This window comes from Nuphar pumila, chromosome 7 (assembly GCF_984573655.1).
Source record: "Nuphar pumila chromosome 7, dmNupPumi1.hap1.1, whole genome shotgun sequence".
NCBI classification, from domain to species: Eukaryota; Viridiplantae; Streptophyta; class Magnoliopsida; order Nymphaeales; family Nymphaeaceae; genus Nuphar; species Nuphar pumila.
Window position 1 is genome coordinate 114,722,480 of NC_143255.1, and position 24,812 is coordinate 114,747,291.

Here is a 24,812-nt window from a genome sequence, read left to right on the forward strand (position 1 = left end):
GTGAGCAGGGTCTTCTGCAACCTGCTGTGATGGGTTTCTTATTCATGTTTGATCCTAATAATTGTTGGAAGGAGAAACCTCCAGTTTGATATCTGGGTGGATTGAAATTGTAATTTGATTTTGTTATGTTTTTTTATCTCGGACCCAACTGATAGGGTTCTACCTAACCCCAGTTTACCTTCCCAAGAAAATAAAATTCTGTTCCTTCTGTGAGTCATCTCTTGCTCTTGTGAAATGTGCCATTTAACAGGCTCAAATCATTAGATGTCAGTATAGTTTTTTTATAAGCAAGCTGGGGTTAGGCATACCCCAACCAGTTGCACATCATATCATTGGGTTTCGAACTTGCAACGTCCCAATTAACAACTCCTAACAAACAAACAAGGAGAGCCCCCTCCCCCTTGAAAAGATAAGGTGTAATATGATTGTACAAATATTTATGCATTAACGACCTGATTACCCTCCAGTCAGGTATGGGTCCCAAGACCTGATGGAGGGCAATTGGGTGCTTAATGCACAATTTTTATGCAATCATATTGCACCCCCATCCGGACTCCCCCCTTGGTTGTCAGTAGAGAATCAGCCAATTCGGTTTGAGTCTGAATCTGCCATTTTTACTTTTAACTAAAAATATTAAGAAATTATGAAAATATTAGATATTTTAAAAACTGTTAAATCATTTTTAAAATACTAAAAATGTTAAAAAATGGCATAGGGCCCGAGTGGGCCCTTATCAAATCTATTTTGGGCCGATAAGATGATTCGCATCAATATTGACAACACTGCACAAATCTATTAGAGGCCCAATTTCCTGCTGGATTATCTCAATTAAGAAAAAATAAGAGAAAATAAAAGAAGCCATGTAACCAAAAAGGAAAATTTCTTGTAGGCGTGTAGGGACCAACATTTTGCTCCTTTTTCTGAACTTTCCATGGGCTCAGCCTCAAACCTCACGTTAAGGTCGTCTAAACTGAAGTTTCTGAAATTCCTGACATGATTCCGTTTGGCAGTTTTCAGGAAACCTGAAGCCAGTATAAGAAAATTCAAAACATGAGGCCCATTTCCGTATTGAGACAGGATCAGGTCAGTGGTGCCTCGGATACCCGTTCATCCATGTGATGAATGGCAACCTAAAACATCATTTTTTCTTGTTTTTCAGCCGTGCATTTTTTGTGCTTTAGATGCCTTTCATCTGCAAGACGAATGGTTCTGAAAAAACTGAGAGGTAAACTGAACGGCATCCAAAGGCACCTCCGACGATACTCTTTTTGATTAGCAAGCAGTGGTAGGCAGCTGCCACCTACCGCTACCAGTTTACCGACATATCAGCATCACAAAGAATTATCATTTGTAAACTAATCTGGTGGTTTATCTTTTCAAATCCTATCACCATCAATAATGTTCAGACTCGCTAAACTTTGAGCAACAAATTACAATGTTTATGAGACACGAGAACACTTCAATCTAGCCAATTTAAACAAGGTGTCTAACAATAGGACTTTTAACACTAGTAAGATAATTTTGTCTATCAACATAATTCTTTCCACTCATTGTACACACTTCATCACAAAAAAAAAACACAACTAAATATGACAAAACAATATGGTGAAAAAGGAAATATGGACGTAGAAGTGGGCACAAAAGAATCAGTCATATGACTGCCTCAATAATATTATTGCTTACAAATGATGGAAAGAAAAAAAAATGGATAAATGATAACAAAAAAAATAAAGAATAACAATAGCAACTATGTTTTGCTACCATCAATAATATTATTGCTTACAAATGATGGAAAAAAAAAATGGATAAATGATAACAAAAAAAATAAAGAATAACAATAGCAACTATGTTTTTCTACCATGGTGTGTGTTCCCTAGGAAAGAAGAAAAGAATCATAGAATGCCCAAGTAATCTGCAGAAGGGTGCTCAAAATGAGCTGTGAAATATGACAGCCCCAGCAGCTAAAGAATGAAAGAATTTGAAAAAAAAAATGTTTCCATCTAAAAAAGAATTGTTGGTTGCTGATTAGAGAGGCTTAAAACAGCTTCTCCGGCATCACCACCATCTGGATTCATCATCCTGGTTGAGAGGAGGATGTGCCTGCAATCTCCATGGCTGCTGCTGCCCATGTTGATACTGTAAGGAGAGGCTGCTCTGACCAGCAAAGTGTCAATCCTTCTTCTCCATGCTTCATCACATTGTAGTTATCACATGAGAACATCTTTAGCAACATCTTACTTTGCATGACCTCCCTCTCAGTAACACCTAGACACCTGAATCCACCCTCCTCCATGATTCTATTCCACTTGTCAAAATTCTCGTGCCTTTCGGTTCTTTCGCTCCCTTCGCAGGCTATAATGTTCCGAATCTCCCTTGCAAACATTTCCTCTATCCTGGTTCTAGCTGGACTATCCTGAGGGAGGCTTGAATCAATCGAATCAAAGACCGCAGAGTAATACTTCAATGAATTGCAGAACCTGTCTTCCCAACTCAAGTCATTATGGCTGGACTCCTGCTCTGCAATCACTAGCATAGTTGGTCTAACACTCAGTATCAATCCAAGAAAATCCCTTAAAGCGCTGCCACTGTCGTCATTGAAAACTCTGTGCAACTGCATCATGCAATTCACCGCGACGCTTTCATTCTCCTTCACGTGAAGCATCCACAGCCTCAGCTCCTCTAACTTATCAACCACAGCGTGGAATTCAAATGGGAGGTTCAGAGCCTCCGCAAACCCGGCTAGCCTATATCCAGTATCTTGAAGTTCCTGTTTTGACTCGCCAACCCCTGTGATCCTAACATGGCTCGGAGGATTAGGCCTAGAAACCAAGCTCTGGAATAGGCTAGGCCATTGAAGCCCCTGCTTGATATCGAAATCGATAATGTGGACCCTGTCTTTGCCTTCGAATGCTCTAAGGATCATCTCATTTGCAGTAAACTGTAGGAACTTTGGGATCGGACTAACATCGTTGAGAAGCCTGAAAGCAGTAAATTGCTCTTCCTCGGCCAGGCCGACATCTCGTGGGACAAACTTGAAAATGTGAGGCCAGAGCTTGGCTACTCTAAGTGCCATGGCTTCGGTGAAGTATGAGGCTACTCTGTGAATTGGTGTTCCTTCTGGAGAGGCAAGCTCTCCGAGATTGGATAAATAGTGGTTTACTAGAGCAAAATTCTTAGAAGATATTGCTTCCGTGCAAGATACTAGTAGATTCACAAGCTCGAGGCCTTGCCCAGTGCTAATGTTTTCAACCCCTGTTTCGGTGCCTTCTGATTGGCAAGGTAGCTCCGAGCCATTGCCAGTACCTTTCTCGGACAAGTCGTCCTCTCGCTGTGTCGAGCTTTGCGTCTCGGACGAACTCGAATTGGAATTCGAGTCCTTTGGCTCCTTTGGGTTTTCACTTGTGGCAACCTCATCTTTGTTGTCTCCCCTGTCTGATATTTCAGTAACTACTGACTCAACCCAATTAGCATTAGGTAACACAGACACAATTGAGGAAGGTGTAAACTGGGCATCTTCCACAGTGGATGGGGTAGAGAATGAAATGGGAACTCCCACAATGGATTCAGGTCGCATAGGTTCAGAGAAGTAAAAATCTACACCACCGAATAGATCAGCAGGGAACTCACCATCGTCAGTACAGTCTGGTGAACTTTCCCTTATCCTCTTGCTTCTGTTTACGCACGATTCCTCCGACGAGCTCTGATCCGATAGTCTCTTCAAGTTTTTCCTCTTCTCCCATCTCTCCGACGGAACCCAAATTGCCGCCTGAGCGGCCATTACTGATGGAACACAAGCATTTCTTTTGATTGAACAATTCGCCTTGCCTTCGAACGATGATCGATCTAAAACTGAAAATCCAGCAACCTTTGCGGGTTGAGGCATAGGGACTTCAAGCCTAGGGAAACTACAGGGGAAATCTAGTCTTTGAGTACCCATCTCAGTTGTTCTTTCTTGCTCCCTTTTCTTTCTAACTTCTCTGGCTTAGTTGAGGCAAAAAAATTACCAATTTTCTCTCATAACCGTGATGCTGAATCGTTCCCAACTAATTGGGGGCCGCCCACTTCCGAATCCTTGATCTTGAAAGAAATCCATCATACCCTGCATTTTGATTTGATCCAGAAACATCACATAGAAGACACGCAAGATAGTAAAAGCAATGTACTTTCTAATGTACAAGCACACTTACTTGATTCTAACGACGACTTTGTTGCTACTCCTGTCTGCCATCATTGCTTTATGCATCCAATAGATAATGCATTTCCCATTTTTTTTGTACAATAGGAAAAGTTTTTTCAAAGGAGCAACATGAAGTACAAAATAGTTTGAAAAACAAAATCAGATGCCTGATATGATTGTTTTATTGTAAACCAAAAAATTAAGCACCAAAAAATTAAGCACCAAGAAATTAATAAACGAAAATCAAGGATTCTGTTTTGTGGTTTCGTGGAATTATATGAATCCCTCCATTTCCTACTACATGCTAAAAACCAAGTTAAAAGTTGAAATGTTTTCATATAAAAAACTTTTTTCTTTCCAACAATATCTAAAACACAGAATTACCTCATACAGATGAGAGTTTGAGGGCAGCACCATCGTGCCCAAAATGACCAAGGGATGTTACAAAATATCTGCAAACAAAGAACAAGAACATTTGGAGCAGTTTTTGAAATAAGAAATCATCAAAACTTTGAAATCAGAATGGTAAATGATGGAAATTTTGACAACCCATCAAAGGTTAGGATGGATACTGAAGGTTTGTCATAAATGGGTAGTGGAAGAAGGCGGCAAATGCCTAAAATCAAGCTCCATTTCCGAGACTCCCACAGTGAAGAGGAAAAAATTAATTCATTAGAGGGAACCAAAAATATATTCAACGGATAGATGGTACCTCAAATCGCTTAACGGATATATAACCGTTAGAGAGGGTTGGGACGAAAAGATTCTCGAGGCCGTAAAAGGACTCTCATGATCCTCGAATTCCTTTCTAGGCTGCGTGACAACTAGCCGTTGGAAGTAACTGGGTGTTTTGGATTTTTATTATATCTCATGTCCTATGATTTTTCTGACATTTCATTCTAGTCCTAATCTTTTCAGTTCAGAGTCACTAGTGGTCAAAGGCTTGGTTGGTCTCTAGAGCCTAGACAGGGTTCGATGCTGGGTTAGGTCATCTTGGTGATTCCATAGTCCTTGTTTCTATCAACTTGAAAATTTAGCGGACTAGGTGAATTGCTGACTCATGGCAGAGGATGATGTTTTAGTATTATGAATCGATGTTGACCTAGTGAAGTCAACTGGGCTTTTATAGACTTGGCCAGGTTGATCTTTTTCCTATTGATTCGAGTTATAGCAATTTAGACTCACTGACCATAGCAGCCAAGTTGATCAGCAACATTCTTGTTGGGCTCAGACTTTGACTCCAATCAAGGACCAAGTTGAGAATGGAACACTAGTGTCTCAAGATTGCATGTCGACTCGGTCTTGATGCAGCAGGACTTCAAGCTGGAACCGGGATCTTGACCAGTGACTTGATGATCTTCTGACTATATCAGTCAAGGAAGACTTCAAAGCTTGTCAACAGTCCCAGTCAAAAGCTGCTCTTAGCCAAAGACTTAGCTTTGACCTTGGCAAGACCATGCTCAGTTTCGCCAAGGCTGCCCAAGACATGATATATATATATAATTCCGTGAGCCTCAGTATGTCAAAGCGAGATTGCCTTCAAGCCATATTCATCTCAGCCCAGCCAAAATGGTCTCGCCCTTAAAACCCTACTAAGATGAGTTCGAACCTTGGTATCATGGTCAAAAGTAGTACGGATGACAGGTTAATGATTGTTGATTTTCCCTGAAGTAGGCCATGTAAAGCATTAGCGGTCAATGCAAGTCTGAGGTTTGAGTGGAGCTCACCCAGGGGCTCAACAGTAGGTTTGACTCAGGTTTGGCACACTCCATGTTGGTTGATTACAACAACTACGTCTTCATCCCCAAAAGATGGGGCCGGTGATATGAACCAAAAAAGAAAATCATTTCGGGTCTTCCACGTGAATCCTTCTCTTCCAATCATTTCTATCCAATGCCATGTCCTCGGTGAGGTTCAAAGCATTCATATCCTTATCATCTTCATCCAAGTCTTCTTAGGCTTACCCCGACCTCTTTTAACTAATATATTATCCCATTTCTCCATCCTTCTAACTGAAGCATCATTAGGCCTTCGCCGAATATGTCCAAACCACCGTAATCGAATCTCTCTCATCTTGGTCGATTAAGTACCTAAAAATAAAAAGTTGCATGACACTCCAGCATAAGAATGCAATGTGTAAACATAAAGGCAAATGCACTGTTTGGTTACTGGTAGATGGGATTGGAGTTCATGCATTTGGTAAAGGAACGGTCGAACTACCTTGGAGGTAGATGCTTTGAACTGTTAGCTGTGATGGGAGTTTAAGTATCCGAGGGAGGAAGTGCGACCCTCTCTCCCTTGTATTTGGACCAAATCAGAAATTTGGTAACTACCAGCTCCAAATGCATAAACTCCCTCCCAGTATCAGTTTCCAGATATTAATTACACTACAAAAAGTACAACAATAGCGACTTTTGGATGTAACCAAGCTGACTGGATGTCACAAGTTCGAAACCCACGGGTGGCGTCCCTTCCTACAAAGTTGAAGCTGGGTGTACTCCCCGGTGAGTAGGGGGACCTCAAGGGTTTTACCAACAGGAGGTCAGCCAATTTGCGATTGATGATGGAAGGGTTTTTCCACTTGGATTATCCAAAAAAAAAGTACAGCAATAGCGGCACTGGTCACCAGCATTAATGAACAAGTGCCACCTTTAGCTATGTTTATTAGCAGGCAATCACCAATGCCAGTAAATTTTGGAAACCAAACCATATTGATATTTAGTGTCGGTAATGCACTTATTTTAGTTACATATATCTTTGTTTTACTGTTGGTATCTTTGAAAATTTCACTTACTACTGGTACCAAGAACATATCTACTAGAATAAATTCATGAAATTAGTTTTTTTTTGCATGATGAGGAACCCTCACCCAACTGAGGGAAACCCCAGGTGGGGTCCCACGACCACCCCGCCTTATGTGGCCGACCTCTGAAAGCTACGGAGACACCCATGTGCCATTGGGGTTTGATCTGGCGTTTTCATCTCAACACTCTCACAACCACCCCGCTGGCCATGCGGGCCACCCCCTCGATGGTAAATCTATGAAATTAATTAAGCAAAATGCCAAAAAGTTTGAACCTGATGGTGAGAATTTACTCACAGTAATACTGTTAGTACCAGTATATTTCCACAAAATTTTCTACGTAGAATCACTCTTTACTGCATAGAAGATTCTAAATGCCAATCCACTGCTATTTTCTCTTAACGCAAAACAGATCCACTAGCTTGCATGCGTGCAGTAGTGCCTATAGCAGCAGTAGATTTACTGGACTTAGTGGGATTTATGTAGAAATCCTTTTCCATATTCTTTCAAACCCATGTTCTTTCTCAAAAAAGGGCATTTCCACAGGCTTGTTGGAATAAAGAGGCCCTAAGGAGGCGTTTGTTTCATGCCCTTTCCTAGAGAGCATGAAACAACCATTCCCATGAGAAATATGTGGTGGGACCCACATAACAAATGCAAAAAAACAGCTTTTCCTATCAAAATGGGTTCATATCTCCCCCTGGGAAAGCACTTTCCCACCAACGTGGGCTTCTTTTGGGTGGGAGTGTAATCCTAAGGAAAAGTTAAGGACTCCACGGAGAAGTGCGCGCACTAGCTGGGTAAGAAACTTGCACCAACTTTTTTCCAACTTGACTTGGTTTGTCAGTCAACCATCTTTATATCAGATGTGCCTTTTTTTTCTAGCATCCACTTGATATCAAATGAGGACATTGTAGAACTATATATCTAAATTGTTTGGCACATGCAAAGTGAAACACCCTCTTTAAGGGAACATATTATAAATTGAGGGCAGGCTAAGTTTGGCATTAGTAGCGGTTTATGAGCTCTACAACAGTTTTTTATTAGTTACATTGTGCTAGATGCTGCTGGAATCCTAAGATCAACAACTACTAGGAGGGTATGGTGTTAGCAAGTCATGAAAAGATAAACTTCCACCCTGGTTTCCTTCTTTTCCTGATGTATAATGTTGTTTCTATATTGCTTTTGTACTAACTCTAGCTTGCCTATCTAACAAAAATAAGGATACTTTGGGCATTGGGTTTGGGCCAAGATTACTGAAAGCTCTACTTACATGTGGGAAATTAGTTTCTTGGAAAACCGTTTCCAAAGCCAGAAATAATCTTACATTTCTGAAACTTGTAAGAATGCATGGAAAACTCATTTCTCATTAAATGACAAACCTGTTTCACATAAGAAACCTAGCAACTTTATATAGGAATCTTGTTTCCCTTATTTGGGAAACATGTTTCCCCTATTTTTCTTTTTTTTTTTAATAAAAAGTTGGGATGCATGTCTTATTTATTTTTTTAATAAATTATTTAAAAATTTATGTATTTTTAATATTAAAAAGTTTATAATGTATTGAATGAAATGTAAAATCTCATTATTTAATGTAACTGCATGAAGTTTTGCATTATTTCTTTAATCTATTTTATTGAAATCATAAAACCATAGTTTTTTTTTTCAATAGTCAAACTGGGGTTAGGCACAGTGGCGGAGCCAGGGGTGGGCATGGGTGGGCGGTCGCCCACCCCAGAATTAGAAACCGAATCGAAATATGATACGACTCGGGTCTTCTTCTTCATTCCACACGATTTGGTGGTTGCATTCTTTCCTTGCGAATGCTTGTCAAAGAAGATCAGAGCAGGGTGGTGCAGGAGTGGAGATCAAGCCTCTCTGCGATACAGAGTACCTTATGGCACCCAGACGCAGGAGACGGTGGACATGGGATGGAGCTAGCCGAGGGAATTGCTCTGCCTCATGCTGTGGCGAGGACTGTCCCCTCCGAGAGGGAGCTGAGGAGGCACCTCAGTTGGAAGACCTTCGGCTTGCTGTTGGATCACCACTAAGAAGGAGGTGGCTCAACTACCAAAATAGACTTTCGATCTCGATCTATGATCTTCACCACCATGGAGGCTTCGAGCCATTGCGCCACCGATAGAGGTCGATCATCACCACTCGAAGTCTGCCCACCCAACGGAAAACTTCTGGCTCCGCCACTGGTTAGGCAAACCCCTTACCTATGTATTACTATAAAGAATTGTACAAAAAATGGTTGTACACTTGCTAGTTACAGAGCTTGTGGTCGCCAATCTGGTGGCTTGTCCTACCGGAGGCACTTTGATCTATGCACACCATATGAGCCAATGACTTTGCCAAATGGTTAGACTATTTTGATACATTATGAATTTTCACTTGGCTAAAACACTATAGAGCTGGAGTATCTTGCTCTGCCCTCTAAAATTCTTCTGAGCTACTCTCCCACATCTACTCTTGATACCTCTATGCAAACTTTAGTATCAGGGTTAATGAGGCTGAGAATATGGATCCAACCCACCCATTCTCTATCGTTCAACTCCCCAGCAGAAGAAGTCCATCCCATAGAGAAATCAACCCTCATGGTTTCTAATAGAGTAGCTAATTTTACATGATCTTTGGAACACGCTATAAGCACTTATCTTCAGCTATCCTTCCTCAGGAGGTTTCCATCTGCCACAAGTTCTCCAAAGATCGGTAATGTAGAGATTAGATCCCTTTAGCACTTATTCACAAACAAGGCTCAGACATCGAGTTAAAGCACTTCTTGGAACTTCCTCAACCTTGTGGATACTCTGATTCTGCACTTTCACTACACCAAAATGATAATATAGTGATTTCTCTAATCCGTTACTTAAAAGGCTGAAGCCGTCACTATAAGTAATAGTCACGACTTAGTGTCTTGACACTATTACTTATAGTGACTACTTTAATTCCTTGTTTGACCGTCACTATAAGTCAGCACAAGTGATGTCTTCATGAGTATTAGTGACAACTTCATTGACATAAATACATGTTAATGGTGACAGCTTGAGACATCACTATTTGACGTCTCTAATCCCTTGTTAGCAGTGGCAGAGCCAGAAGTTTTTCGTTGGGTGTACAGACTTTGGGTCTTGGGGACAATGCTATGGTCTTGAAGGACAATTCATTTATTCGGACCAGTGGCAGAGCTAGAATTTTTTCGCCCACCCATCATCAAAAGAAATTTTGGTTGTGCGTACTCTTCTAGAAGCGGCCTCTTTGGCCGGAGAAGGAGATGGCCATCAAGTTGATGGTACCATCTGGTTTCATCATTCTGAGGGCCTTCATGGCATCCGCCTGCCCGTGGCCAGGCTATAACAACACACCTTCAATCCCTCTTTTTCTCCATTTAGTGAAGCAAACATAGTGTTTTGCATGGCACTCATAACCACATTTAGGTTCCAGTCATCCATATCACCATTCTTGTCATTAGGACCTCACTGATGCAAGTTGTTTTCATCAAATTGAACTCTGTGTATGTGATCTACATCCATTTAGTGAAGATAGGCATTAGAATAGACAAAATCTGACTTATGTGCAAGACTTTTTGCTGATTCAAAAATCAATAACCATTAATAAAAACATGATTCTTTTTTGTTAAATAACACTGTCAAAAAATCATTTTTTTTTGTTAAAGAACACTACCAAAAGATTGATTTCTATTAAATCAATCGTGTTGAACCCATCGATAGGGCCAGATTGATCAAAACAACTTAGTACCAATGAGATCCCAGAGGGAGTTATGACCACAGAGGATCATATAGGGATGAGTGGAGCTAGGTTCCCCATAAATGTAGGTTACACGGTTTCACAAAGAACAAATGACAAAAGAAGAAGCTGGGGAAAAACACACAGATCTTCGTTGAATATTCACAAGAGAGAACTCCAACTCCCACAAACTAATAACCCGTCTCTTTTGTGGTTTTTACACAATTCAATAAGGTAAAAAAAATTAAGGGAAAAGATTAGCACTACCATCGTCAGAAGAAAACACACATGGACGCATATTCTTTCTTTAACATCGTCAGAACAATTTTTTTTCCGGTTTCTAATTCTGGGGTGGGCGATCGCCCACCCATGCCCACCCCTGGCTCCGCCAGTGCTTGTTAGGTACTTATAGTGATGAGAAAACCATTACTAAAGTCATATGTGAGCATGTTCATATAAACAATGGCGACGACTTGAACTGTCACTAATACCTGATCTTAAAAAAATCTGCATGACAACCTATTCTGGAGTGTATCGATATAATGCATTGAACATTTTGATAGTAGAAATTCTTAATAAATAACTTTGAAAAAATATAATGATAACAATAATAGTAGAAATTCTTAATAATTAACTTTGAAAAAACATAATAATAACGATAATATCGTTTTAACAATATTGAATCATGACATAACCATACACTTATTTTTAGTAACACCATTATGAATGCAAACATTTCTATGTTCACCATGTCGATCATTCATTATTTGAAAACAATACCACCACCAGCATGACCCATTGCTTATTCTGCCACCATCATTATAATCACACTACACCATTACCATTACTATAAATTCCATCATTAATTAAAAAAAAAAGAAGATATGCATTCATCGGCGATAATAAAAGTCGCCACTATTGATCAAGCAATAATGGCATGTTTTTTGTCCCCGCTACTTGCTAGACGACATAAATTTTGCACTGTTATTACTCTACTAAGGGCATGATCTCACCGTTATTGCTTATCAATAATGGCTAGATGGATAGCATCGTGAATGCCTTGCCCCTGTACACATGTCGCCGTTAAAAACATATTTATAATAGTGGCTTTATATATCACCGTTAAAGATATATGTCTTTATCGGTAACATTATCTAGCCGCTAAATATTATCGGTAAAACACTTTAACAAAAACATTTAACTGCTGGTAATCTCTCTGTTAAAGATCAATAATGACGATATATAAATGTCACCGTTATAGGGTTTTACTCTCTAACGACGACCTTGTATGTCGTCGTTAATGATATACCTTTATAATGACGATATGCTTATGTTGTGGTTATATGGTATACTTGGGTTTTAATTTCTCTCTCTCTCTCTCTCTCTCGGGCCCAAGTGATGCCACCGGGCCTTTTCCTTGTCGCTCATCTTCTTGCCCTAACTCTAGCACCTTTCGGCTTCCTTTGACACTGGCAAACTTCCGTAAGCCATGCAGGTACCCCCCCCTCTTTTGCTCTCTCTATCTCTCTCGGGGTTGGAGAAGGGCCGACGGTGGCCCATTTTCTGGCTGGTTTCTTTTCTCTCTCTCTCTCTCTATGTGATCCACCATCGACCCTTCTCCAAAATGGTTTCTTTCTGGTTTTTCTTGGCTCATAAAATGGTTGGGTGCCGATTGACTACATTTGATGCTTGTTGACCTATACATCAAGTCGTAAACTATGTGTAGATGTGTCAAAACAGTTAAAAAAATGTTTGACATGCTCTTAAGATGCATGACAAAAAAAAAATCCTCATAGTTTAAAGCTTTGCTATCAAGAATAAGATGAAAATATTATTTGGGACATACTCATTTGCTTAACAACTATGTAGAGATGTGCCAAAACATTTTTTCTTTATGGGGTGTGGAGTTAATGATACTTTTCAAAGAATTAAAACGTGCTGGTTCTTGATCTGTGCATCCTATGATATCAGGGCATGATACCATAATACAGCTAGAGCCAATTGACGAAAGTCTTCCATTAAATATGAGCTTTCAATTATCATTGTCAATATTGTTTGATTTGTCTAATTTTCTGCACTACAACGATACCCTGAGATTTGGATAATTTTACTAACCTGTACGACTAATTTGTTTACTAAGCTGTGCAATTGTTTTACATAGAATATATTCATGCCCTTAGTTATTGGAACATGCATGCTCTCAGCAGATGGAAAAAGGACCTTGATTGTAAATCTCGAATCTGATAACTTAAAACCTAGAGGATGGGACCAACTGGCAGAAGAAAAGTTTGTTCTTTCATATTTGTCTGATATCAGTATCTATGAGTTGCATATCAGGGATTTTAGGTATACTACTGCACTTTCAATTGTAATATACGCATAACCCTGGATACATGTGCCTGCTATAATCAGTAATCAGATAGTTACAAGATAAACAAATTTATCTAAAACATTCTTTGAATTGCATAGCACTAGTGACAACATCTCTAATATCGATTCTGCTATTTAACTGCCTCTGCATTACATGAATGATTTTGGCAAGCCATTTATTAGTTTCTCAATCTAAACATTAGATGTGGCGATTGACTGCACTTCACAGGTGTACCTTCTCCTGCCCTTATCCAGGCCTTAAACGCTCTGCCTCGACATCATACTTCAATATCTTGAAACATTCTAGTCTTTAATTGTTCATGTGGTTATTTTTCTCAACCAAGCTATGAATTAAGCAGTCTCACTTTATGGATATGTAAAAAATTTTCATAATCTTTAAAAGTAGAGACTGACGTTTAAAAAACTAGATTTTTGCTACTCTTTTCTTTACCTTAATTTGTGGATTCAAATTTTATAGGGTCCTATCCAAACTTAATTTCCACCAAGATATGAAAATTCACAACTAAAATGATACTAATGCATAATCACGTGTTGCGAGCAACATTTGATGTGCATCTCATTTTGGAATTTTATAGGGCCATATATGCTTTAAGATCTTCTATCTTATGACATGGTGATGTGACCTACAGTTGTTTGGATCTATCCAAGCATTCTAAACCTAATGCCATCATAATCTATTTGTGGTTGTTTTTGTTTCAACTTTAAATTTTTACCATACAGATGTTGCTAGAAAGTCTTAATTGGTTGAACTCATGGCTAAACCTAAAAATTGATATAAGTACAATTGAACATCTACTTATTGAAGAGTTGATAAAGCATCTAGAGTCACAAAGAAAGTGTAATATAAGTATTTTTGTGTTTTTTCTCTCACTTGAAAACAAGTTAAAAAATGTATATGGCCTTTGTTTATATTTTGTATAATTATATGTTATCTTAACTCCATGATCTTGTTTTTGTCATTTATTTGATTTAATGTTGTCCTTATATAATAGTGAATATTCTTGTATGATTTAATTCAGCATATTATAGTCTGATCTAATATTGTTTGCATAAAATTAACAGATGTCGACGTATAGGCGTTCACGATAAGTACATGTGCATTTTTCCTCGCCGTGGATCTGTTCACCACCCACTAGCCAAGGTGAACACCTAGATGGAATCAACTTGATATCACAGATGGGTGATACTTAAAGGGAGAAAAAGAACCCCCCCCAACACCATAGGCCACTGCAGCTTAAAAGCCATCCATGGCAACCTCAAGTAAATATTAATCCAATATTTTTTTAGTAAAATAAAAAATTTATTACTGTCATTCCTATTAATATTTGTTTTTTACAATAAATTAGCAACTACAAAATCTTCTTAGTATAAATGTGAGAAGAACAAATGTATAACCCACCATAAGCAAATCAAGCAATGAAATACTTCAATAACTATCAAGCCTAGGACACAAGCAATCGTGGGAGAGGGTGCCTCTGTATTCTCTAGGAAGCTTTTGTGCATCGTCAAGAAGTGTGCCAACATCATTCACAAGTCGTGGATAAAGGTCCTAGAGGACAAAAAGATGGTGTTGCGTGATGCAGTTTACGTAAGTATATTGCCTAACTATAGTTTGATAAACATATTAATCTATAAAAAAAGTATTACTAACTATATTTTGATAATTTAGTATAGGCCGAGTTTGATTTAGACAAGGATATAATTGAACATCGTGCTACCATGGATGAGCAACTTTAGCTATCATACTCAAGAGTGTGAGAAGGTTTTTACAAGCTTTACAAGAGGCTTGAAAACTACGACAAAGCAGCAAAGCATCCTCCCAAGAGAGTCGACTTTGAAGTGTAGAAAGATATTTGTAACTTTTTCATCAGAGATTATTGGACGATAAATATTGGATATATATATATTCATAAGTAAATAAATGTTCAAATTTTTAGATTTTTGTGAGCTAATTGGTCTTACTTTAGTTAATAGTGAATGTTGAAGAAAAATTCTATGAATATAGCGAAACAGACGGTTCAACATAATGGTAGATCATCTTTGTATATCCAAAGGTTTCATATGAGGGTATTTCTTATTCCCTAAGATTATTTTTTTTTCATATAGTAATATAGTATTAAATATGTTTGATTTAATAGATTCAAATTTTTTTATTTGTAGACTAAAATAGAAGGGCACAAACCGATATTGAGTGCATTCTATAAAGATACACACACTCATTTAGATCACACAACATTTATCTGCAGGGAAGCAAAATATACCTTTGTAAGTAACTCACACTTTGTAGCAACAAAACATAAGTCATATTCATTCATTCTATTATACAATATTATTAATTACTGATAACCAAATATTAGCGTCATGCAAAACAAGTTGCACTTTGTAGAGATTAAAAGTGATGAAACATGTTCTTCACAAGGAGGATCTTTAATGTCGCACTGAGACATCTTTGCCAAAGTCCTTGAGGAGTAGTTTGAACATGTGAGAGGGATGTGTGCATTTTTCATTCTATCCAAAGGCAAAACCTGTGTTTCAGAATTATCTTCTCAGCTAGAGGCGACGTAGTCAGAGCTCTAACAATTAAGAGAAGAACAAAGAATGAACCGAGTTCAACAAGACCAAGAGAGAGAAGAACATGAGCAACTCCTTCAACAACTGGAGCGAGAGAGAGAAGATATTAGAAAGCTTAGAGAGTAGATGCAGACTTTCATAGATTCTCTCAGACAAAGCCCCTATCCTAGATCTCTCTTGTTTTCTCGTAGGTAAGACTGCCAGATGTTTATTTATTGGATGAACACGTCATAGTTTTGATGGCATATTATATTCTAAGTACATATATTTGTTTATATATTTTTTTCTATATATATATATATTGAATTAAAGTTGATATCCTCTTGAATGTAAAAAGATGTTTTGTTAATATTATCTTTATGTTTTTCAAATTCTCATGAAAGTGTAGAAAAAGGCAAAAACATTATTGAGTCTTCAATCGTAATGTGATTAAAATATATGTAAGTTATCAAACAAAATTCTCATACTTCTATCATCATTATCATTAACATTGTCATAATTATTTTTTTTACAAATTTTTTTTCTGAATTGTCATATTGTACTCATTCTTGAAGTGTGTTTGTTGCAAGTTTGAAGAGGATGTAGGAGAGGGGGTTGGAGATGATGTATGTTTGTTTTTTTTAAGTGTGTTTGGAAATGATGTATGAATGGGGTTAGAGAGATGTATGTTTATTTTTTGAAGTGATTTTGTTACAAATTTGGAGATGATGAATATTTAAGAAGGCTGGAGAAGTGTATGTTTATATTTGAATATATGTTATGTTTGAGGTTGAAGAAGTGTATGTTTATATTTGAATGCATGTTATGTTTGAGGATGTTTGAAGTGTATATTTGAATTGTATGATTCATTTGTTTAACGTAATGTAAAAAAAATTAAAACTAATATAAAAACTTTTTTGGTAGGTTAAAGGCTTACAACAACGACATTCCAGACGAGGTATTAAGAAAGCTACAGTACATGAAGAGACAAAGAAAAAAGCTAGAGTCTTCCAACAAGTCTAACTACTAAATCTATAAATATCATTCGTTCTCAACAACACCCAACTCCTTCAAACCTGCAAGAAATAAATATAATAGAATAAATAAGTTTATTTTTATCAAACCAAGGTCCACTTACTAGAAATTACTAATATAGCATGTTATGTACATAACAAGCATTAAGGTTTATGTTTTCATTGGAAAGTAGTAGAATCTTGAGTGTTTGTGGTAGACACCCTAATTTTGATCGAGTTATATCACACCAGGGGTCACATACCAAAATCCAGTGTTTTCAGTCCATTTCAAAGTTATGCTGTCTTATTTTTTATATCTAAAACAATATCTTTAAGTTTTAATTTAAAATATCAATTAAACTGGAGGATCTTATTTTTCTAACAAGTCAAAAATCAGGTTAATATATGATATCAGAGTAGAAAGCTATGACCAAAATAATGAGACTCATTTAGTAAAAATCATATTTTTTAGGTAAGACCTACTTTTATTATATTTTTTACCATCAAAACAATCAAATTTGGTTTTGTACTTAATATAAATTAAAGTTGAGAATGCATGTTATCCTTTCAACTCATCTAAAATCATTTCAAAATGACATCCAGATAGAAAGTTATGGCCAAAATCGGGCCTGTATTGCTCAGTTTCATAACCACAATCATGGATTGTTATTAGAAAAAATGCTTACAATAATTGAATTGTTATTAGTAGTTTTGGGATTGTCGTTAGCATTGTTTTTTCATGAGAAGCAATTTTTGACGACATGAACAATTTCTGAAGTCTCGGTATCAAAGGAAAATGCCATAATGTTTTATAGGAAATTTTCAAACTTTTTTTTCCAGAGTTTTTCAAATCTTCAACATTTTCATCTCCAATAACCCATGTGCCCGTGGGGTTTGATCCAACATTTTCATCTCAACACCCTCACAACCACCCTGCCTGCGATGTGGGCGACTCCACTGGCCATGTTACACATTTCTCGTTTTAAAACAATATGAAATGAGTCGTGACATGTATCACATGTTAATTTGCTAGACTTAAGATGAAAATTCATGTTATTACTCTTAGGCAAACTTGTTATTTTGGATCTAGTAAAGCAAATTTAGCCCTTATTATTATCAAGTCTTATCCCAACTATATGTCTGGTTGGCTTTACGCGTCCTGCCTTTATTATGTCTAGAGGACTTACAATGCAATCCTTCAAATTACATCTCACTGTATCCTTCCAAGTCTTCAAACCTTTTGATTATTGATATCCAATAAATTTGGGTATTAGCTGCAGTGGTTGTTCCCTCTGGAGTGTAAGGCCAAACTTCTCTTCCATGCTAAGTTGGCGAGGGTCCGCGCCGTGTGGTAGTGACCACTCGAAGTTGTGCACCAAAACTGCCAGTATCAACTCAATGAACCGAGTCGCGAGCGGCAAACCTGGACACATTCGTCTTCCTGAGCCAAAAGGAACCAATTCGAAATCAACTCCCCTAAAATCCAAATTAGGGGAGTTAATAAAGCGTTCTGCTGAGAAGGCTAGGGGTCAACCCACAATGTTGGGTCCCGTCCTATTGCCCACATATTTACCAACACTGTGCAGTCCTTCGAGATCGTGTGGCCTAGAACTTCACACGTGTCGACTGCACGATGCTGCACCAGAAGTGGTACAGGTGGACGCAATCTAAGTACCTCCTTTATGCAGGCTTGCAGGAAAGGCAGATCTTTTAGTTTTTGATCCATGATTGAGTCCACTGCAGTACTGGTGCCACATAATGCATTAGCAAGTTCCTGGCGAAGCTTAGACATGGCCTCTGGTTGTTTCATGAGCTCTGCCATTGCCCATTCTATTGCAGTGGTTGTAGTCTCTGTGCCAGCTACAAACATATCCTGCATTGTGCAGAAGAGTTAAAAGACCGTATTACAATATTTAGATAATAGAGTATTGTATTATGCAATGTGAAATCCAACTTAAGCTTATGAACTCCAAACTGCTTTGTTTATGTTTGTATAGATATTCTTCTCTTTTGTTCAGGGAAGGCTTGACAATTAATAACTTTTTACTTGATACCTCTCAAGTATGGGAAGAACTTTTTATGGAAAAAAATTGTTTTTTTAGGAAAAAGTCTCTCCCCATGTTGTAAATCTTGTTAGGAGAATTATGAGAGGTGAAAATCTCCCAAGATATTGGAATATATGGTTTTTTGGAGAAAATATCATGAAGATATTGGCTCATATAAAAATAAAACATCTAAAAATATGCCTATCTGAAAATTTATACCAAATAGATTAAAAAAAAAGATTTTTACCACATCATGATAAAAACATAATATTATAAATATTGTTAGGAATCTGAGAGGAAAAAGGCTCTCCCCCATGTTCTAAATCTAAGTCCTGTAACAATTGGTCTGTTACTTTGGCTCCGATGGGAGTCATTGGTCAAGATAGGGTCTGGAAAGACAAGCCTCCAGGTTGGTTCCCTACATTATCTGATTTGTAAGGCATCATGCCAATACTTTGTAACTTGTAGGGGTCTGCCTAACCCCGGCTTGTCAAATATCCAAAAAAAAAAAACAATCTAGTTAGGAAAATTATCAAATGTGAAAATCTTGCAAGATATTATAAAAACAATAAGGGCACAAAATAAAGCAAATTATCCTCGGTAAGCTGGGAAAAAAGATCTCCATTGTAATGAAATGTCCCCTCAGAAAATCGGCCACTAAGTCTAGAATAGGGTTACCGAAAACTCCACTTACATGTAGGAAACTTATTTCCTTTAAAGCCATCTTCAATACCAGAAACCTAGTTTTTCTAAAACTTGTGGAAAATTTCTAAAAATGCATGAGAAACCCATTTGCTATCAAGTGAGAAACCGGTTTCACATCACATTAGAATCCCACTTATCTTGTATGGAAAATTTGTTTCCCTTGTTTGTGAAATTTGTTTTCAGTACATTTTTGCAAGTTTTCCTTGAATAAAAAATTTCTTTTTTTATTGAAAAGTTGAGATATTTGGGTTATTCAAAATTTTAAGTACTTATTAAAAACTAAATTTTGTATATATTTTTAATATTAAAAAAATGTAATGTGTTAAAATTTAATGCAACTACATTATTTTTTTCTCATTTCTTGATTCTATCTAAACATGTGGTGCATTTAAATATTTTATTCATGATATTTAATATTTTATTAAAGGTACATAAGCAGACTCTACACTCATTTATATAAAATATAACCAACTTTATAATACTTTTATAGTTGTAGTCAATGTCATATATTTTATAAATAGTAAATTTATTGATTCATGTTATTTATCATAATATTAGTAAAAAAATAAATTTTATGTAAATTTGTAATATTCTTCATGCATATTGTCAAGTAGAGATGGTAGTGGACCAGGGGGAAACGGAGGCCCGTCCCACCTCGTCCTGTTTGGACTGGGATGAAGGACATGAAACAGGGATGGAGGCGGGCATAGACTTACGGTTTCCCCTGCCCCACCCTGATACCCGCTTTGCCCTGCCTTGTCTTCAATCCTTCTTTAGAGATGGCAATGAACCGAGGGAAAATGGGCCTTGCCTAGGGGTGGCAATCGTGTCGGGTTGGCGGGTCTGCATACCTCAACCCGAACCCGACCCGTTTATTGAACGAGTGGGCTGTGGCAAACACGAACCCGCCCTGTTTAATAAACGGGTAACCCGACACGACCCGCCAACCCATTTAATAAATGGGTTGGGTCGGGTAAACGGGTTCTCAGGTTCGCGGGTCGGGTTGACGGGTCGACGGGTTGGCGGGTTGGCAGACGGGTTGGCGTGTTGACCCGCCCGGCTAACTCGTTTATTAAACGGGTCTGCCGGGTTGGCGGGTTGGCATACCCCCAACCCAAACCCGACCCGTTTAATAAACGGGTTAGGCGGGTCGACCCGTTTATTAAACGGGTTAGGCGGGTCGACCCGTTTATTAAACGGGTTGGCTTAAGCCCAACCCGAACCTGCCTAAGAGGCGGGTTGGAGGGTCGGGTTGGCGGGTCGTGTAAGGTTTTGCCACCCCTAGGGGCAGGGGACAAGGTCTCTCCACCTCTGCCCCATCTCAAAATCCGGCCCTCCATTCCCACTTTTATCCCTCCACGGGTTTCGATTTTAACCTTCATCTTTGCCTTCATCCCCGTTTCATGTCCTTCATCCCAGTCCATATGGAACGAGGTGGGGCAATGCTAGGGGTGGCAAAACCTGACACGACCCGCCAACCGCCTCTTAGGCGGGTTCGGGTTGGGCTTAAGCCAACCCGTTTAATAAACGGGTCGACCCGCCTAACCCGTTTATTAAACGGGTCGGGTTCGGGTTGGGGGTATGCCAACCCACCAACCCGGCTGACCCGTTTAATAAACGGGTTAGTCGGGCGGGTCAACCCGACCCGCCAACCTGAGAACCCGTTTACCCGACCCAACCCATTTATTAAATGGGTTGGCGGGTCGTGTCGGGTTACTCGTTTATTATGCGGGCCGGGTTCGTGTTTGCCACAGCCGACCCGTTTAATAAACGGGTCGGGTTCGGGTTGAGGTATGCTGACCCGCCAACCCAACACGATTGCCACCCCTACCTGCCCCAACTCTCGTCCACTGACATCCTTATTGTCAAGTTTTGTTTTATCTCTCTCTCTCTCTCTATATATATATATATATATAGAGAGAGAGAGAGGGGTGTGAACGTTAGGTGCTTCATGAACGTGCTTGATGGATTTTTAACACGTCACCCCTACCTGCCCCAACTCTCGTCCACTGACATCCTTATTGTCAAGTTTTGTTTTCTCTCTCTCTCTCTCTCTCTCTCTATATATATATATATATATAGAGAGAGAGAGAGAGAGAGAGAGAGAGAGAGGTGTGTGAACGTTAGGTGCTTCATGAACGTGCTTGATGGATTTTTAACACGTCACCCCTCCCAACGACGGCTCCCAAACATAGCCTTATTGAGATGTTTGGTATCCCTGCCATTTTTAACACATCGGGTACTTTTGCACGTCATTCCCGTGTCAAGTTTTTCTTGGATCATCAATAATAATTTGTTAAACAATAAGAAATAGGTTTAACAATGTAAGTAATGACAAAAGCATGCAAGGCTGAAAAGGATATGACCTGTTTGGATGACATGAAGATAAACCTGGTTTTGGGCAAACCAACCTGGTTTACCAAAAACCAATCAGAAAGGGGTTGTTTGGGCTTCAAGGTTTAAACAAAAAAGAAAAAATAAGAAAAAAGGGCACCCCCAAATTAGCCTGGTTGAAAAATCAGAGGGTCGGCTGTTTTGCAAAACTGGGTTGATAACACAGTTTTGCTAACAAAACCTAGTTTGGTGAAACCAGTTTTTGGGTGCAAAACCTGGTTTGACAACCCAAAACCAGGTTTTTACGAGGTTGAAATCCTGATTTTGGGTGTCATCCAAACAGCACCTAAGCCTTACCCACCATTGTTTTGATATGAAGGGTTTTCACAGGACTCTTTGGGTTCTGACTTGGGTTAGATCTTGGCATGACCATATCTGACTTTATTGGATCTAGCCTAATGGGATTTGGATTCAGAGTCGGAATCCAAAACCGTCTAGTTAATTGGATGTATTTTATATGTAATATGATTAGATAATCCAGAGGATCCAGATGTCGATCAGAATACTGTCCAAATCCACTGGACATCAGTTCGGTTTGCTTTATTGACCCCAGATTTGGATTCAATAAACTATCAAATATAAAGCCGACAAACTAACTAGATGGAAGATCAGGTGCAAATATGATTGCACACTTTTAGTGTGCTGCTTCACTTGATCACCCCATCTTTGGGATACAGCCCGTCAACTGTGGGGCTCAACAGCTCAGATACATTAGCACAGGAGAAGTGTGCAATCACATTGAACCTGGTCTGCCCTCAACCAACATCCCTGCTGGCAGTTGTCATGGGTTGGTGACCATATTTTTTTTTTATTTTTCTGTTTAGCTTTTTTATCTTAGGTGAAACAAACAACAAAAAATGGGGTGAAAAAACTTTCTAAAACACATTATTTTCATAGGAAAAAAAAATTAAATCATGAGGAAACCAGAAACAAACGTCCAGCAAACTGAGAAAAAGATTGGGCACTTACCAGAAGCACCGCTTTGATTTGGAGATCACTGAATCCACTAGAAAGCAGGACCTCCAGAAAATCATCACGGTGCTTCACCGCTCCACCCTTCCTCTGCAGAATGATGCCTTCCCATACATCGTATACTTGCCTGACGCAAGCTTCAGACTCTCTGTACAATCCCTGAACATGAAGGCCGGAGATCGCCGGAAAGAAGTCGGACACGTTCGGCACAGTTGCTATTTCAATCATCCTCCGAGTCAATCGCTTCATCTTGCTGGTACTTCCAATTGCACCCTCTGCATCGTCTGAAAAAGTGGAAGCAGCCATCACACCGAAGATGGTACCAAACACTGCTTCAGGGATGTTGGTTGCCTTTCCCTCGTTGGAGCGAAGGTATCTCACCAACTCCTCCACCTTTCGGTGCCTGAGATGTGCACTGGCTTGAAGCATCTTGCCTGAGAACAGCTGATTGCCGCAGACGGTTCTCAGTCTCTTCCATGAATCGGTGCAATCAGACCAAACCAAGGTGTTGTTGATGTAGCCGGGGATTCGATCAGCTTGGGGTACGGCACGATCGGAGAGAGAGGGGTCATCATGAGTCTTGAGGATGAGGGAAGCGACGGAGGGTGAGGAGGCGACGACGACGCGCTGAGTGCCGAGCCGGAGGGAGATGAGGGGGCCATAGGTGCGAGCTAGGTTTGCAAGGGTGACATGAGGCTTGGGACCTAGTTGGAAGAGGTTGCCCACAAGAGGCCAACCTCTTGGTCCGGGTGGGAGGTTCTGTTTTTGTTTTCCTATGGGCCTTGAAAAGAGAAGGAAAAGTAGAGCTAGGAAAAGTGAGAGAAGCAACCACAACTCCATGGTTGAAGACAGGTGAGTAGAGCAGAGTTCCTCAGCCTAATTGGAATACGGCTCCCATCATTTTAAATAGAGAGGGTGGTGTATGTTCGCCCCCGATGATTCACTGAATCCCACGTCTGTGTTCGGGGCTTTGAATGAGCACCACGTATACAAGCACATGGGGCTCGTATTCCCGTGTATATTGACATAACTTTGCATCGGACTCTGGTGTTGTTACAAAGACTTAAGTACCCTTTCTTGCTATTCTTCTCATAAAGTGATGGTTTGAGAAAATGACAAAAATGCCCTTCATTCAAAAAAGAAAAAAACAAATAGTTCAAAAATAGGACAAACATGTCATCCATCCAGAAAGTCGAGGATGATGTTGACTCTTCAAAGTCTTTTTCTTCTTTCTCCGTTCAAAAAAACGACAAACATTTCCTCCATCCAGAAAGTCGAGGATGATGTTGACTCTTTAAAGTCTTCTTTTTCTTTCACCGTAAAACACTGTAAAACCCTCTCTCTCTCTCTCTCTAGAGAAGAAATCAAGGGAGATAAAGAGTTCTCCCTGGAGAAGGCCATGAACATCAACCCTCTCACTCTCTCTACTTCTTTGCACATCCAACAGACGATCCTACATTGCTCCATCACCATCTTCTTCTTCTTCCTTCTCCGTAGAACACTGTAAAATCCTCTCTCTCTCTCTCTAGAAAAGAAATCAAGGGAGGTAAAGATTTCCCCCTGGAGAAGGCCATGAACATCAACCCTCTCACTCTCTCTCGCTTCTCTCTCTACTTTTGTGCCTGATTTAAAGTTTTTGCCCTTACAGGAGGGGGGTCCGGGGGCTCCCCCCCGGCGCGGATGGGGGTCTAGGAGGGGCCGCCCCTGGCGGGGGGCTCGGAGGGCAGCGCCCTCCAGACCAATTTTTTTGGGCCTTCCAACAACGATTTGTAGTATTATCGGACTTTCCTACAACAATTTGTAGTATTTTCGGGTCTCCAACGAAACACTATAGTGATTTGCGGAAGACCCTACAAATCGCTATAGCGATTTGCGGAAGACACTACAACGATTTATAGTGTCTTCTGCAAATCGCTATAGCGATTTGTAGTGTCTTCTGCAAATCGCTATAGCGATTTGTAGATTCTTCCGCAAATCACTATAGTGATTTGTAGTGTCTTCCGCAAATCACT

General features: G+C 39.3%; 2 protein-coding genes across 5 annotated transcripts; both read right to left on the minus strand.

Annotated features, from left to right (window-relative positions):
* Positions 1-2,074: 2,074 nt before the first annotated feature.
* Positions 2,075-3,937, minus strand: LOC149833026 (scarecrow-like protein 28). The gene has a single exon (XM_090013353.1). The coding sequence runs from the start codon at positions 3,935-3,937 to the stop codon at positions 2,075-2,077; it is 1,863 nt and encodes a 620-aa protein (XP_089869479.1).
* Positions 3,938-4,544: 607 nt separating this feature from the next.
* Positions 4,545-24,396, minus strand: LOC149833027 ((S)-N-methylcoclaurine 3'-hydroxylase isozyme 1-like). Of its 4 annotated transcripts, none has more exons than XM_090012683.1 (2): positions 22,798-24,396; positions 4,545-4,629 (listed from the first exon to the last, which is right to left on the minus strand). In XM_090012683.1, exons 1-2 carry the CDS (start codon positions 23,638-23,640, stop codon positions 4,558-4,560), a joined length of 915 nt encoding a protein of 304 aa, XP_089868809.1. In that variant the 5' UTR covers positions 23,641-24,396; the 3' UTR covers positions 4,545-4,557. The 4 variants fall into 4 exon arrangements, with proteins under 4 accessions (XP_089868809.1, XP_089868811.1, XP_089868807.1 ...); XM_090012685.1 differs by lacking the exon at positions 4,545-4,629 and adding an exon at positions 16,111-16,747; XM_090012681.1 differs by lacking the exon at positions 4,545-4,629 and adding an exon at positions 17,723-18,557.
* Positions 24,397-24,812: the final 416 nt, after the last annotated feature.